This window comes from Plutella xylostella, chromosome 16 (assembly GCF_932276165.1).
Source record: "Plutella xylostella chromosome 16, ilPluXylo3.1, whole genome shotgun sequence".
NCBI classification, from domain to species: Eukaryota; Metazoa; Arthropoda; class Insecta; order Lepidoptera; family Plutellidae; genus Plutella; species Plutella xylostella.
In genome coordinates, this window is record NC_063996.1 from 1,659,426 (window position 1) to 1,675,378 (window position 15,953).

Genomic DNA, 15,953 nt, shown 5'->3' on the forward strand with positions numbered 1-15,953 from the left:
TTTACCTATTACCTATACAAAGCACTATGGGAGCGACGATGCAATCACTCAATCTCACACATCTGCGTCACGTCTCACCATACACGTCACCGTTTTTTCAATATCGGCGTAAAGACGAAAGAAACGGAATCGCTTCCGATATCAAATTAAAAGTCTCACACTTTCAAGGTGACACATTTCCGTAGTCCGTAATAGAACCCTCCGTTGCCATGGCAACCGGCCGGCGCGCGCACTCAGTCTCCCACCAACCCCCGGAGGGACCGTCGCGTCTCGCGTTCGAAAACCAAACAGAGTTGTAAACATTCCATTTTCAAAATTGAAATTCTTGCCACGTGACTGGCCAGCTTTTACGCGCGCGGTTTTCGTTTTTCTTTCTTTTTCATAGCAAAGAGTTTGTGATTGTTCAGTTTGTTGGTTATGTTATGGTGACAGCTGCCAGCCAGTCCCACAGATGGCAGAGGACGGACGCGGCGGTACGGTACGTGGTTTTGTTATCAATTTACGGAATTATTTACTACATAAATGTGCCCATAGCTGTAGTATGGCTCCTTATTACTACTAAAAGTCCCTATTTACAACTTAAAGTTATTAAATTTACACAGATAGTGCCACTATAACGGTTGTGGTTGTATGTTAGCAAAAGTTATTATTTATTCACGATATAATCGGAATCTCTACTAACACGTTTTCAGCGAAACGTTTAGCGGTGCGGCTGTAATTTCAGTTATTAAATTACGATGCCTGTATTGAAACAAAATGTTTTGTGAAAAGCTCGGGTTCCTAACTAGGTCGTTTAGGGTTCCATATGTTGAATGCCGCTAATGTGATTTACTTTGTGCCGAAATTCTTTCTAGGGTGAAAACTTACTGGACCTATGGCCCTGAGTCGAAACAGAGCAAACAAAGTTATAGCGAAAATATATATATAAATAATTATTATATCCTTGGCGATCCTAATGCAACCAGTCGTGTCTGATAGTAAAAGCTTCATCAACACCTTTTCTAAAAATCCATTCTTGGCGGGAGACCATTAACACAATGTACATTATATTGGACAAGCAGCATTAGGTTTATCTTTCAAAACTGACATAATTCATATGGATCTGACAGATTTTTGACAGATAACCGATGCTATAGTGGTCACTCTAGATTGTATATTTCCATAGCCGCACTATCCACAACTCAATGTCGTCGTATTACACACGCGTAGTTTGTAGTGCCAGATCCTCTAGTACGGGTTTTGCTATTTATAAAAACGAAAAACGACCGAATGGCGTAGTGGTTAGTGACCCTGACTACTGAGCCGATGGTCCCGGGTTCGATTCCCGGCTGGGGCAGATATTTGTTTAAACACAGATATTTGTTCTCGGGTCTTGGATGTGCCCGTAAAATAGCAATAGGCCCGCCCCCTATTACATGGGACTAACATAACACTCTGGCGAAAAGTGGGTGCAGCAATGCACCTCTGCCTACCCCGCAAGGGAGTACATTAGTACAAGGCGTGAGTGCGTGTGTTAAAAACGAAAAAAAAATACGTTTTCTCCTGTCATCTGAATTCATTATCTGTCAAAGTTTCATCATAGTTTCCTCTAGAAGCGCCACTTTGTTTGTGAGAAAACGTAAACTTTTATAGTTTTCGACAAACTATCAAATCTGACGAGCTGTAGTGGCGAGTTGGTGCCCCAGTATTTTTAGTCTGCGGAACCAGACACGACAAACGAAGTATTGACTTGATGGCAATGATAACAGTAAATATGGCTGCCAAAGTCCTTGATAAGGTTCAGTATCAGCTGTTATCGATACTCCCGTACGTTCCTTTTAACTGTATGTATGTATAACTAAGGAAAACGCTGAAATATGGTGGTCGTTTATATGAGCGGTGGTAGCTCAGTTCTTTGGAATTTAAGCACAATGTATGCTATCGCTTTTAGGGTGAAATAAAACATCGTTATCAAAGGTTGGCTGGTAGAAATTGCGTTTCATTAATAAGTCCGCAAATTATTAGCTATTTTTTTAAATGTTTCCATGTAAAAATTGTTTTTTGTCGGCAATATAAAGTGTAAGTAAATTAACGGACTCTAGCTACTTACACTAAGTTCTTTTAAACTTACGACGTCAGTGCATTCACTAGCTCAACTCGATACTCTCAGTATTCGAGAAAGCTTTCGAAAGCTTCGGGAGCTTTCTAAGATTTCTACTGAAGAAACAAAGCGTCAACTGTTTACGTACCATGATGTCATTTGAAATGAAAAAGTTCCACCTGCCTGTCAAATAAATGTTTCTTTCTTTCTTTCTTTCTTTCCATTGACGTTCCATATGTCACTGGAACTTTTTCAATGCCTGTGTGTGTATTTTTGTATCAGTCCCTTTATTTTGTAACTGCCAGCAAATTACAACATGGTACGTAAATAGTTGAAGCTTCGTGTCTTCAGCACAAATCTTAGAAAGCTCCCGAAGCTTTCGAAAGCTTTCTCGAATACTGAGAATATCGAGTTGAGCTATTGGTAGTTCAGTTTTGCGAATTTTGACATTCTTATTTCATATACATTCGGGCTTAGATAATATTACATGTTTCACAGTTCACACGTAGGTTTCGACTTAGTATACCCTTCTAGTAACACCCTGTATACATAGTTATGGAATCGATGGTATAATATTACAGTAGAGCGATCCGGAAAAAACGCAGCACATTCTATTCGATAGTCTATTCGAAAGTGCTGTCAACCTGTCAACAACAAAATGGCGGTGTATAGATTTGCGAAAGTTTGACAGCTATCATTCCATAGGTCATTGTCAGAATAATATTATGTACTCTGTGGTCATTCTTTTCGAAACTCATTCGAAAGGTAAAAAGTGTTCGAAAGTGCTGTCAAGTTGACAATAGTCGCACTCGCATTCGATTCTATTCGTTAGCTCGAATTTTCGTGATACGGGTACAGGAGTATTTCCAGAACGTTCGATTTAACTCGACCTGGTTCGTCTGGACAGTTCGCCCACAGTACTATATGTACTATCGGGGAAATCCATGCTGGCCCGATTTCAAAAGAATATCGCTTACGCACCCCGTCGTAACAGCCCCGCCCCTTCCATACGTGTGAACCAATGGCGTGTAAGGAACAGGTGTTTAGAGCCATGAAGTATAGAGCCATGCTGTTACCAACAGGACCTCGTAACAATAAAGGCCTCCTTTGTACATATATATTTCATCTTTTTAATCTGTCAATAAAGTGGTTTTTTGATTTTGTCTTTGTTACCTCATTGGTCATTGGTCGAGCAAGTGTATGTGTGGGTGCGGCTGGTAGCAGGCTGCAAGCGGTTCTAACCTTTCAGGTAGGCAACCGGGCGATTCCCCGATAGTACATACGTATTCATATACTCGGTCGTACATCGCTCGGTGAGTTCGTTGCTAATTGCTTTGTTTCCATGTGGACAGGTCTATCACAGACCACAGACCCACATGGATCTCATTGAGTTACTTCAACATCTATCACGATAGAAGTCGTTTAAAGAATTATAATACTACTAGCTGTTCCCCCGCGCTTTGCTTCGCCTTAAAAAGTTTTCCCGTGGGAATTCCGGGATAAAAAGTAGCCTATTTTTTTCCCAGGGTCAAGACCATATGTACACCAAATTTCATTCACATCCGTTCAGTAGTTTTGGCGTGAAAGAGTAACAGATAGACAGACAGACAGACACAGCTACCTTCGCATTTATAATATTAGTTCGGATTAGTAAGGATAAGCGGTTTCTATCAGTCAAACTACAAAATACGTTTTAAAAAGAGTTTCATCTCGTGAACTGGGCCGCCTGATGACCCATTTTAAATTTCCAGATACAATTATCTTCCAATTTTAACTTTTGCATACTAAAATGTATTTTTGCATGATGACCTAAAAGCTTTCGCTAAATAAAATCATGTATGTAAGTCAATGACAAAGGAATAAAGAGAGGACATTGGTGTTATCGTACGTAAAAAAGGACAACAGTAGTTTTGTCTATTGCCTAAAATTACAACATTGCGACCGGTCGCCATGTTGATTGACATCCAAACACAAGGAACTTCAGCTGTCAAACAATTTGTTTGTTTACATTTTTCAAGAAAAAAGCCGCCATTTTAATTGAAACCAAAGTTTAGGTAGGCGCATTTTTTTCGTGGTTATGCCATGTCCTCTCTTTATTCCTTTGTCAATGATGTAAGTACTCCTCTATTATGATTCACATTCTATTCTGTACGGGGATGATAAGCTCTCTATAGAACCTTTCGTGTATATCCACATAAGGTCTGAACACCTTCTGAAGCTTGGACCATGACCCAGCACGCTGGTCCACTGCGGGTTAGTGTTTTCACACAATTTATAGATGTGCAGGTTTCCTCACGATGTTCTCCTTCGCCGTAAGAGCACGTGGTATAAAACATAAATACCCTATTTCTAATATAAAAAGTGCTACATGGAATTTATTGGTACATGCCAGATTTTTATCCCACAAACTCTCGAATGATAAACAAGATCGTATACGTCACATTGGGGTCACTCTCACAATCGACGAACGAACGAACGAGAATTGTCACGCAATCGGCACTCTTATAGTCGTCTAAATATAAAAGGCCCGTTTGGACAGCTACACAATTTTTCTATTTACTCTTGATTTCTTTGATGAAATACATAAAAAGACACATAATCTGGCTTATTATTTATGGGCCGAACGAAAAAAGAACTTTTAAAGCCCCAAAAGTTACTTATTGTTTAGATTTTTTATGATTTACTTTTGACACCAGCTGTCATCCCAGACATTTTGGAGCTGTCCAAACGGGCCTATTATATTTCGACGACTATAGTCTTAGTACCTATAATGAGACAGAGCCGTGGTTCGCACAGCGCTCTGAAGCTTCTGAAAAAACAAAACTGCAGCCAATCAAGAGCTTATCTCGTTGTATAAAGCTGCGTACAGACCGGCCAAACGAACGCCAACGAACGGGTTTCGTTGCTGCAATCTGTCCTGTATTAGGTATGTATGATAAATATCCATCGTTGGGCGTTCGTTGGGCGTTCGTTGGGCTGGTTTGTACGCAGTTTTAAACGTGCCCATTGCACGACAGCTCTCGTTCGTTTGTTTTTCGCCAGTATAGAGTAACCCTCCAGCACCACTCTATCATGTAAAGGTCACAAGTCACTATGCCCCTGACTTACTCATAAACACTTCGGTTTAGATCCCAAGATATAACACGATCTTTATAGTACCACCTTGTTTGTTCTTCCACTCTCCTGCTCTTTACAATGTTCTAATGAGTAATTATTTTTCCAACCCTGAGAATAATAACTGGGCTGAGCGAAGCTGCGATGGTATGGTTAATCAAAATATACTGTAATAACAAATAAATAATCCTAACTAATATTATAAATAAAAAAAAAAGAAAGTAACTGTGTCTGTCTGTTACTCTTTCACGCCAAAACTACTGAAAATTGGTATACATACGGTCTAGACCCTGGGAAAGAACATAGGCTACTTTTTATCCCGGAATTCCCACGGGAAAACTTTTTAAGCGAAGCTCGCGGGAACACCTAGTGATTATAATAATCACAGGAGCAATGAAAAAGTTCCAACTGCCATTGCCATTGACATTCCATATGTCACTGAAACTTTTTCATTGCTCTTGGGTGTATCATGGAAGTAATAAGTACTAACGCTAACGTACAGTACTTATCACTTTCATGGGGTGTAGTAAGGCAGCGTTCCCACTACGCCGGACCGGCAGATCTGCCGCGCCGGTAAATCTGCCGGAAGAGCTAGTGGCTGTAAAATTTATATGAAGCTATTCACATTATCCCGGGTCCGGCATTTCTGCCGAGCCCGGCATTTCTACCGAACGTTTTGTCACTACGAATTGCCGGTAGAACGACCGGGCCCGGAGTAATGTGAACGAGTTTGTGCCGGTATCTGTCCCCCGCTCGCCCCGCTCGTGCTCCCCTCGCCCCTGGATGTAAAATGAAAAGAATGGAAAATCTTTCCCGTAAAATAGGGTGTACCCAATGTTTTCTTTTATTTTGCCTTCTATTAAGATACCACCACAACACAACAATTTCGTCGTCCATTGTGCGCGCAGGTCCAAATTCAACTGAGGACTGTCTGAATTTCTTCCGGGATCCGATGTAATGTGAACACTCTGTCCGGTGTCCGGTTTTCGGCAGATCTGCCGGTCCGGCGTAGTGGGAACGCTGCCTAAGTGAAATATGGTCAAATTTTACAGTGGTTTTATAAAAAGAAAATCTAGTGTGCTTTATTTTAAAAACGAGAATAAGGCAGCGTTCCCACTACGCCGGACCGGCAGATCTGCCGCGCCGGTAAATCTGCCGGAAGAGCTAGTGGCTGTACAATTTATATGAAGCTATTCACATTATCCCGGGTCCGGCATTTTTGCCGAGCCCGGCATTTCTACCGAACGTTTTGTCACTACGAATTGCCGGTAGAACGACCGGGCCCGGAGTAATGTGAACGAGTTTGTGCCGGTATCTGTCCCCCGCTCGCCCCGCTCGTGCTCCCCTCGCCCCTGGATGTAAAATGAAAAGAATGGAAAATCTTTCCCGTAAAATAGGGTGTACCCAATGTTTTCTTTTATTTTGCCTTCTATTAAGATACCACCACAACACAACAATTTCGTCGTCCATTATGCGCGCAGGTCCAAATTCAACTGAGGACTGTCTGAATTTCTTCCGGTATCCGATGTAATGTGAACACTCTGTCCGGTGTCCGGTTTTCGGCAGATCTGCCGGTCCGGCGTAGTGGGAACGCTGCCGGCAGCGTTCCCACTACGCCGGACCGGCAGATCAGCCGCGCCGGTAAATCTGCCGGAAGAGCTAGTGGCTGTACAATTTATATGAAGCTATTCACATTATCCCGGGTCCGGCATTTTTGCCGAGCCCGGCATTTCTACCGAACGTTTTGTCACTACGAATTGCCGGTAGAACGACCGGGCCCGGAGTAATGTGAACGAGTTTGACTCACTTTAGAACTTTGATTCGTCTCTTCTAAGTTCACCCATTAATGTTTCAAATGTTCCAAGTGAAAATCTTTCCCGCAAAATAGGGTGTACCCAATGTTTTCTTTTATTATGCCTTCTATTAAGATACCACCACAACAATTTCGTCGTCCATTGTGCGCGCAGGTCCAAATTCAACTGAGGACTGTCTGAATTTCTTCCGGGATCCGATGTAATGTGAACACTCTGTCCGGTGTCCGGTTTTCGGCAGATCTGCCGGTCCGGCGTAGTGGGAACGCTGCCTAACAGCAGGAGGCAAGGCCCAGCCTTGATATATCGCTTTTGAGTCTATAATTGATTACCCGGCGGCGGCTATGGGCAGGGTATGGGTAAACATATCCACTGGGAATATTAAAGCGGGTAATCTGATACTGAAAATCTAAATATAACTTTATATGCCTAAATGTTGAAATGGTTTTTAAGTGAAAATACGTACTAGAACGAGATTATTCAGTTTCAGTTTCAGTTTTCAATGTATTTATTAATAATAAAAAACACAGTACAATTATTAATGACAACAAAACCAGTTTATGGGTTTTTCTGTGAATTCAGACTTCTTTCTTAATAAACTAATTAATATTCTATTTAAAGAAACTTAGCAAGCACTAAGTTTCTTCATCAAGTTAAATTTATTGTTAAGCAACAATAAATTTAACTTGATACTTGTTTAAACATCAGACAATAGGTATCTAGATTTTACTTAACAAATGTTTTTTTATCAATCTTGAGAATTTAATCTTGCCTTATTTGTTTCATCCCTTATTTCAGTAGGTACATCATTTAATAATTTAGATATTGGCTACTTATAGATTTTTTATTAACTCTATAATACTTATCCGGCCACCAAACACAGAAATATTTCTAGTAAGAGGTTAAAAATATATTGACAATGGTAGCGTTAAAAAAAACAAACTTTAGATGCTTCATATCCGGTTATCCGGTTGTTTCGCGAACAGCTAGTAATCATTACTCGATAAACGGAAGCTTGCGTAATGATGCCATCTGCGATATTGAAGTACTTTTAACAGCGCATTAGAATATATAAACAACAAAAAAATAAAAAAACTATGTAATGTAAAAAAAGTTTAAAAATTGGTTTTGCTGTCGGCATGTTGTGGATGGACCTTTTTTATTGCTCGCAAGTGTATTAAGTGCCTGAGTTCAACCCTGAACACAACCTTGACTATGAAGCAACGATGAAAGTGAAAACAAATAGCGTGAAAACTGAACATTACTGAAGAAAATTCTATACAGTGAGCTGCACGAACACTAACTTTTACAGTACAAAATTGTAACGGCCTTCTAGGTCAATGAACATGAAATCGTTACCTTATGTACTATAGTATACTGTATGTTTTCGGTTACTCGTATGGACTGAATAACTGAATATTATTAATAGTACTTAGTACTTACTCAAATCACCCCAATTTTTTTTACCCAGTATCATAACTGAGATCAATGGCCACGTCGGCATCACAACCTTACACGTCCCCACTGCCGAGGCTCCTTCCAATGACCAGGTTTTAGGTTTAGTCCACCAAGCTGACCTAGTGCGGGTTGGTGGAGCAAGCTTATGCTGAGAGAGTTGTCGGGTAAGTGGGCCCACTTATGAAATTTCGCAAGTTGATTGAAGAATTAAATAAACGTTCTAAAAACTGTAATTAGCATGACGGACCTAGCAGTTACAGAAGAAACCTTTAGCATGATATGTACCTTTACCCATTTCTGCGAATAAGGGTAGTGAAACACGGACGTTGGACGTTGTTTGTAAAAAAATGTCGTTCATCAGAAAATCTTATATTTGGAAGATAAATAAAAAACGGTGGTGACACACGGACAGACGAATAGGAGCATAGGATTCGATACTATTTTCGAATCTACACGAAGGGTCGCTTTTACCAAACGCTAAACGTATTTAAATCAAATTTTAAATACATTTTGTACTAACTGACAGACGTATGACAGGCTACTAAATACCTACGTTTAGCGTTTGGTGAAATTCCACCTTACATGGAAAAAACAAATGCCACTTTTGGAACTAACAAATTTGCCTTACATTTTGACAGTGACATTTGACGATACGCAACGTAAACGGAGGTTTCGAATCCTGTGCTCGGATCTATAGTATAACGGTTCCTTTTTTCCCTTTGAGGTACAGAACCTAAAAATTCATTAAAATAAAAGTCAAATGAATTAATACAGATGTATACAGTTTGTTGTTTTTCGGACCCGACAATTTTTAAGGGTGGATTCTACGAGTAATTTCATCGAGAAAAAACCCCCATATGTGGGGTCAAATCTCAATATTCTAGAAATGGCGGCCATTTTAAAGTTGCTTTGAACTTTTTTTATTTAACTTTTAAGCAGTTGTGCATATTTTTATTGGATATTTTATTTCATGTTCGTAAGGCATTTAAATCTCGGGATATGATTTTCTATAAAGAAGAAGAAAATCTAATTTAACTTACTTAGACCCCCACATATGGGGTTTTTTCTCGATGTAATTACTCGTAGAATCCACCCTTAAAGTTTGTCGGGTCCGAAAAACAACACACTGTAGTGTCAGGTATAGTCCGCCCTCAGTTACACAGTGATTATGTATTCTGGTGTCCTACATTTCCTATATTTCCATTAATCGATGTTCACGCCAGTTTCAGATTTCATTTCACTGCATCCGGGCTAGTGGCGACACTATAAATAACTTTGGAAAGCTGTATAAACCGGTTTACATTATTCGACATAACAAGTAGGTACGTTTCTGGAAAGAAAATTATTAATATGTAGAATTCACTAACACATAAACTCTACCTAACTAGGTTATTTATCAACCGATTTTTAGGTAATCTTCATGTACCATGTAATTATTTATTTATTTATTTGATACTTTATTGCACAAATATGAAATATAAGTGTACAAAAGGTGGACTTAATGCTAAAAGCATTTTCTACCAGCCAACCTACAGGAGGTACAGAAAAACTAGTAGAAAGGTGCAACAAAAAAACATGTATGTATAATTTAAGAAAATTATTGGGATCCATTGTTGCAGCATATCAAATAGCAATATAAGTATATATTCGATTCAGCTACCCTCACTTCTAGACAATAACTTCGACAGGTGTCTTATGTATAGTTACTTCATTGTGGAAGTGAATAAATAACTATAAAATTTAATTTTAAAAAATATTAATAAAAATAATAAACAATATAATTTAATTATGGACTAAGCTCCACCGTGATTCCAACTGAAAATATCCAATTACATTGCCCTTTAGGTGTAGGCAGATTCGAAAGTTCATGAGCAACGGGTGAACGACCCTATCAATATGTATGAACAACTCTGTTTGATGCCATATTGAGTGTTACAGACATTATTGAAAATAGGTTCAATCGCTCACATTCTAGAACAGATTTCAATATCGTGAAAATAGATTTCTTATTTGAAAACAATATCGAGTTACACCTTCTGGAAATCTGGCCTTCGGGGGCGGGCTTAAAGTCAAAAGTCTTTTATCTATCGTACAAATATAAGGTTTTCTGATGAACGACAATTTTTTTAAAAACCCTTATTCGAACGGAGAGTCCGTTCGAATAAGGGTCTCTTTTTGTTTTTGGAGAAGAACGGAGACAAGAAACTCCTGAGCCATCTTTTCAAATGATATACAATAATTATAAGCATAATAATACTATAAAGTGTTTACAGCATAGCAGAGCTATACAGGGTGGCCCAAAGAGTGACGTCCAAAGGAAAATATTTTATTCCTTAGGTCAAGCGGTAGCCAAATCATCCCCATGTATGTTCAGCAATTTTTAGTAGTTTAGGAGTTATGATTTGTTTAACTAATTTTCTACGAAAATCGACCTCAGTGGATGAAACAAATCATAACTCCTAAACTACTAAAAATTGCTGAACATTCATGGGGGTGATTTGGCTACCCCTTGACCTAAGGAATCAAATATTTTCCTTTGGACGTCACTCTTTGGGCCACCCTGTATAACTGCCTATTAATAACAACCATGCAATAACTCTAAGTAATCGTCAATTTTATAATAGGCTCTTTTTATTTTTTTGTGCAAAAGAAACCTCTTGACAAATAACACCCCTTTACTACTGTGCTCTTATTTGGAATTAGTTCGGCTAGTACATTTGTGACTTTGTCCTTAGATTAAACTTAGGGCTTATTTTTCAATAGCCAGATTAAAGTTATCTGGGGAATAATTCTGATACTGTCGCGTCTGAATATTTGTATTAGACAGTGACAGCAACAATTTTATTCGACAGAATAACATTTATCTGACTATGGAAAAATCAGCTCTTAAAACATAAAATTTTAAACTGTTCAGCATATAAAAGTACATTTAACAGCGCATCAGAATATGACTTACTTGTAAGTATTTTATTAACCGACTTCAAAAGTAAAAAAAATATAGCATTTCGTATTTCATTCTGATGCGCTGTTAAATGTACTTTTATATGCTGAAAAGTTTGGCTGCACCCGACGTTATGTATTATACATATAACATATATACAATACAGGTTCAGAATGCCGAAGGCCATAACACATCGAATATTCACTGAATGCATTTCACAACCTGGACGGAAATTCAAATCATTTCGTAGATATATTGTGCCAGATCCGATAACAGGACCGGAATTCTGAATAACACTAGTACAGTCAGTAAAAGAGAATTCAGTTTTAAATTCTCGTTAATAAGTAAAAGTCATTAAATTCACAGTGACAAACTGTCATTTTCCTTTTAGACTACAAACATACACTACGAGAGGTTTTTGAGGGTCCGTTAAAAACAAATTTCACTAGAACTAACTAAAGTGTTCACAAGTTGATCGGAAGTCAATGCTTTGATTACCGCTTTTTACTAAGTTTTGTTTAAAAAAATGTCCATGTTGACAATTTATAAAATCAGGTTCAAATCAGAGTAAAAATCGCGTTTAAATGAACGTTTCTTATAATTTTGTGGGAAATACCTAACGTCTAAAACTTCCACGTTTCATCATCGGCCAATTTTGTAAGAATAAAAGTTCAGAATGATTACTTGACTAGTTAAGGAAATAGGTCACTGCGGCTTGAAGTTGATTAAAGGAACACCCTGTTTAATCCTCCGTCTGCGCCGATACGATATCTATAATAATATGACTTAAGTAATTGAATATAACTAGGTACCTACCTAACCATCATACTGGTGGCGTGCCTTATCTATGTTATTGAGCCAACTCTGCACCAAACATTAGCTTAGCGTGAGAGAATATATTATCTATACTAATACAATTGCGATCAATGAAAACGTACGGTCATGTGCAGAAAAACCTGACCCCCCTCTCATAGTAACAATGTTTCTGAGAGGGGTCAGGTTTTTCTGCCCTGTACCACACAAAAAATGCCGACATAAAATGGCCCCAATTTTTTCAAACATTTCATTTAAATGTTTTCACATTTTTTTTTGATTGGGTAATATTCTGATGAAAAATGTACTTCACTTTTGCAGATTGATGCATTTAGCTTTTGGTGCTATGTGACTGGTTTTTTTTTCATTGCTCGTGAGTGTATACTTAATATTATAGAAGAAAAAGATTTTTATTTTGGGTATGTGTATGTTGTATAATAAATATAGTATTTTTACACGGTGGTTTCATTCATGTCTTTCTTATGATTAAATGATTTTGTAGCATTGACCATGAGTAGGTATGAACATAATTATTTAACAAATATTCGATATTACGTTAAATATAACCAAAACAGAAAAAATAATCTGCAAAGAAACCCATAAAATTTTCGTCACGTTCGCCATAAATCTCTTATAACTAATCTCATACGTAAACAGTCATAAAATCTGGGTGTCATGCCTGAAAAGAAATTACGACAAAATGGTGCGTCGTAAAAATACAAAAGCTCTGAAATCATACTTTGGGATCTATTATAATAATAATAATAATAATATGTGGGGACATCTCACACACGGCCATCTGACCCCAAGCTAGGCAGAACCTGTGTTATGGGTATCGGACAGCTGATATATCTACACAAATACATAGATAGATAGATATTAAATATAAATATCAACACCCAAGACCCGAGTACAAATATTTGTCTTTTTAAACAAATATCTGCCCCAGCCGGGAATCGAACCCGGGACCTTCGGCATAGCAGTCAGGGTCACTGACCACTACGCCATTCGACCGTCTTTATTATCTTTTTACCGTGCCCGGGACAAGCACTAGAACTAGGCTAGGTAGAGATTGTCACCGTGGTGAAGAGATTGACTAGTCAGATCAGTGTCAGTCGCCGACTAGAGTTCGCGGCAGTATTGGAGTCTCATAGACGCAGCAACAAAATTTACCCACTACTAGGTGGGCATGTTATACGCACAAATCTGCCCGACAGATCTGGGCGGGTAGAACTGCTCGTGTATGTATGTTAAAGACACATCTGATACGCAAATATTGGCCTTTTTGTAGGCTGTTTGGCTAGCTATTGCTTTTATCTATTAATTATAATTGAAATTTCCTTTTGTGCTAACTATTTTGATCCAACATAACGTGACCGAGTTACAAATGGTCATTTTATTTTCGTTCATTTAATACGCAGAGGGTACAGTAGAAACGTTTATTTGTTCATTAGAAATAGGGTAAATAGACGTATTAAAGACGTTAAAGTACACAGAAAATTGAACTTCAGTAGCGCGGATAATGACGGTAAATGGAATCCCCAACATTGCATGGATAGAAACTAAAAGGATTTTGTTGCTTCTGGAAAAGTATATACGATTTTACCTCACAAAACTACTTTTTGGTAATTTTTGGTTTTTGGTAATAAATAAAAGTGATAGAACTCTTAAAATTGTATAATAATTAAAATTGTTTGAATAATGTACATAATTATGTACATTATTCAAAAAATTTTAAGAGTTCTATCACTTTTATTTATTTATTAAAATACTTTATTGCACAATAATATGTAAATAAGCGAACTTATTGCTAACAGTATTCTCTTCCAGCTAACCTTGGGTGTTGTGGAGAAAGTTATAGGTAGTGCGATAGACTGAGAGGATAAAGATCATTTGTTAAAATACCTATAAACACTTGAATATACTTACTTGTATATAATACATGTATAATAAATTTAATATGTGATGTTTTTCAGTGTAAAAATAAACTTTACTTATATTATTATTTTTACACTCATATTTTTCGTTAGGTTCAACATTGTTATACGTTAAACCGACGCCGCCCTGTCGACTTCGTTATTTTATTATTGCGCTGCCGCTGGGAACCCAGACTAACAATCAAAGTTGACGCCAATCCTAAAAGTAGTCTCAGATCCTATATTTATTTAAGTTTTATTCATTGCATCAAGTGTTGCGGACGACAGAGGGCGCTCTGAACATAGACGTTGGCTCCGTGTAATTGATTGTTTTTAAATACATAAACGGAAAAAAGTCACAGCAACAGCGTTCCACGACAGACAATACATTGTGAAATATCCGTGCTACTGTTATCCAGACCGAAGATTGTGCAGAAGTTGCTTTTATCGTCAAATTGTCACGGCAGCTGGCCGGAGGACGAAGACAGGTGGAATCGGGAATCGGTGGAAGTGGCTTGTATTGGTTTTTTGTTGCGCCTACATCAGGAATACACAGAATCTCCGCATCTCAGTGTTATACCAGTGAAATAGTGTGATAAAAGTGGATAATATAATCAACTCATTATCATTACATATTGTGGGTTGGATAACTATCTTCAAGTATCGCCTACCTCCAACCACTGATTAAGTATCGACGCAATCCAGTTCGGTTAAGAACCTTATTTTCGTTGTTTCGAGAGAAGCTCCTGTGGTGTAACGGCTAAGACCTCTCCTCCGTAACCAACTGTACATTATTTACAGTGATCAAATCACGCCGCGGACAAAACTTTTTTATTTTTTATTTTTATTTTTTTACTATTTTATTTTATGTGTTGACGAAACCAGCTGTGGTGAATTAGTATTTGTATCGAAGATTAAATTGTTTATAGTTTGTAAAAATGTTTGCAATTTAAACTAGGCACAATCTTTTAATCTTTCTTTTGACGACAATATTTTATAGATAGTAGATAGAAAGATAGACATTTTAATATACAATATATTTTTAATTTTACTGTTTTTGACATAATAATATAAGCAATTAACATTTTGATTTGTTTTACGACTCTTGACATGTAATTTTTTTTATTTTTATTATTATTTTTATTTTTATTTTATATACTTAAGTTGAATAATGTGATGATGATGCATTAATGGGATGACTGAATCTCGGGCCGTTTGCCCGCATTGCCCCGGTTCCTCAAGGCAGTTTGTTGTCCCACGGGGTTTAAATGTCCACATTAGTCGGGTACATAGGGGCGCGCTCCCCCACCGGTCTCAGGCGACTGCGCAAGATGGGATCGACGATGGCCCGCCACAAAGTCCACAATCAGCGCTGGGCAATCTTTCTCAATTACGTAGAAATGTTCGCGTGTTGAAACATGTCCCGAAAGGTGCGAGAAGTTTGGCGGCGAGTAAATTATCTCAATTAATTGAGAGATGTGTGCAGTCGAATGATACCGGTGATTGGTACGCCCTGCTTAGTTTTTCTTATACCTGCTTGAGAGTCCCATGCCCTGGCGATAAAAGTCGATCCCTGACCTCAAAAGTAAAGGCCAATATTTTGGCTAGCGATTTGGGCGACTCGCTTTTACAAAATGTGGCACCGTCGAATGTAGTGGTTGGCCGCCGCGCACTTTACAGAGCTGTGGAAACCAAGGTCCATGATGGGGATCTAAGCGGTGCGGTAAGAATCCTCTTGTCTGACTGCTCCATTGCGGAGAACAACGAGGAGACTTTAGAGGCTTTACGCCTCAAGCACCCGGCGCCTGGACGTCCTTTGA

At 38.3% G+C, this 15,953-nt stretch overlaps 1 protein-coding gene across 1 annotated transcript in view; it reads left to right on the forward strand.

Moving 5' to 3' along the window:
• The first annotated feature begins 250 nt into the window (after window positions 1-250).
• Window positions 251-15,953, forward strand: part of LOC119693848 (calcium/calmodulin-dependent protein kinase kinase 1) — a 181,936-nt gene continuing 166,233 nt past the window's right edge. Inside the window, exon 1 of the mRNA XM_038118667.2 lies at window positions 251-478. Coding sequence (XP_037974595.2) covers window positions 452-478 — 27 coding nt within the window. The 5' untranslated portion in view covers window positions 251-451. The remainder of the gene's footprint in view (window positions 479-15,953) is intronic.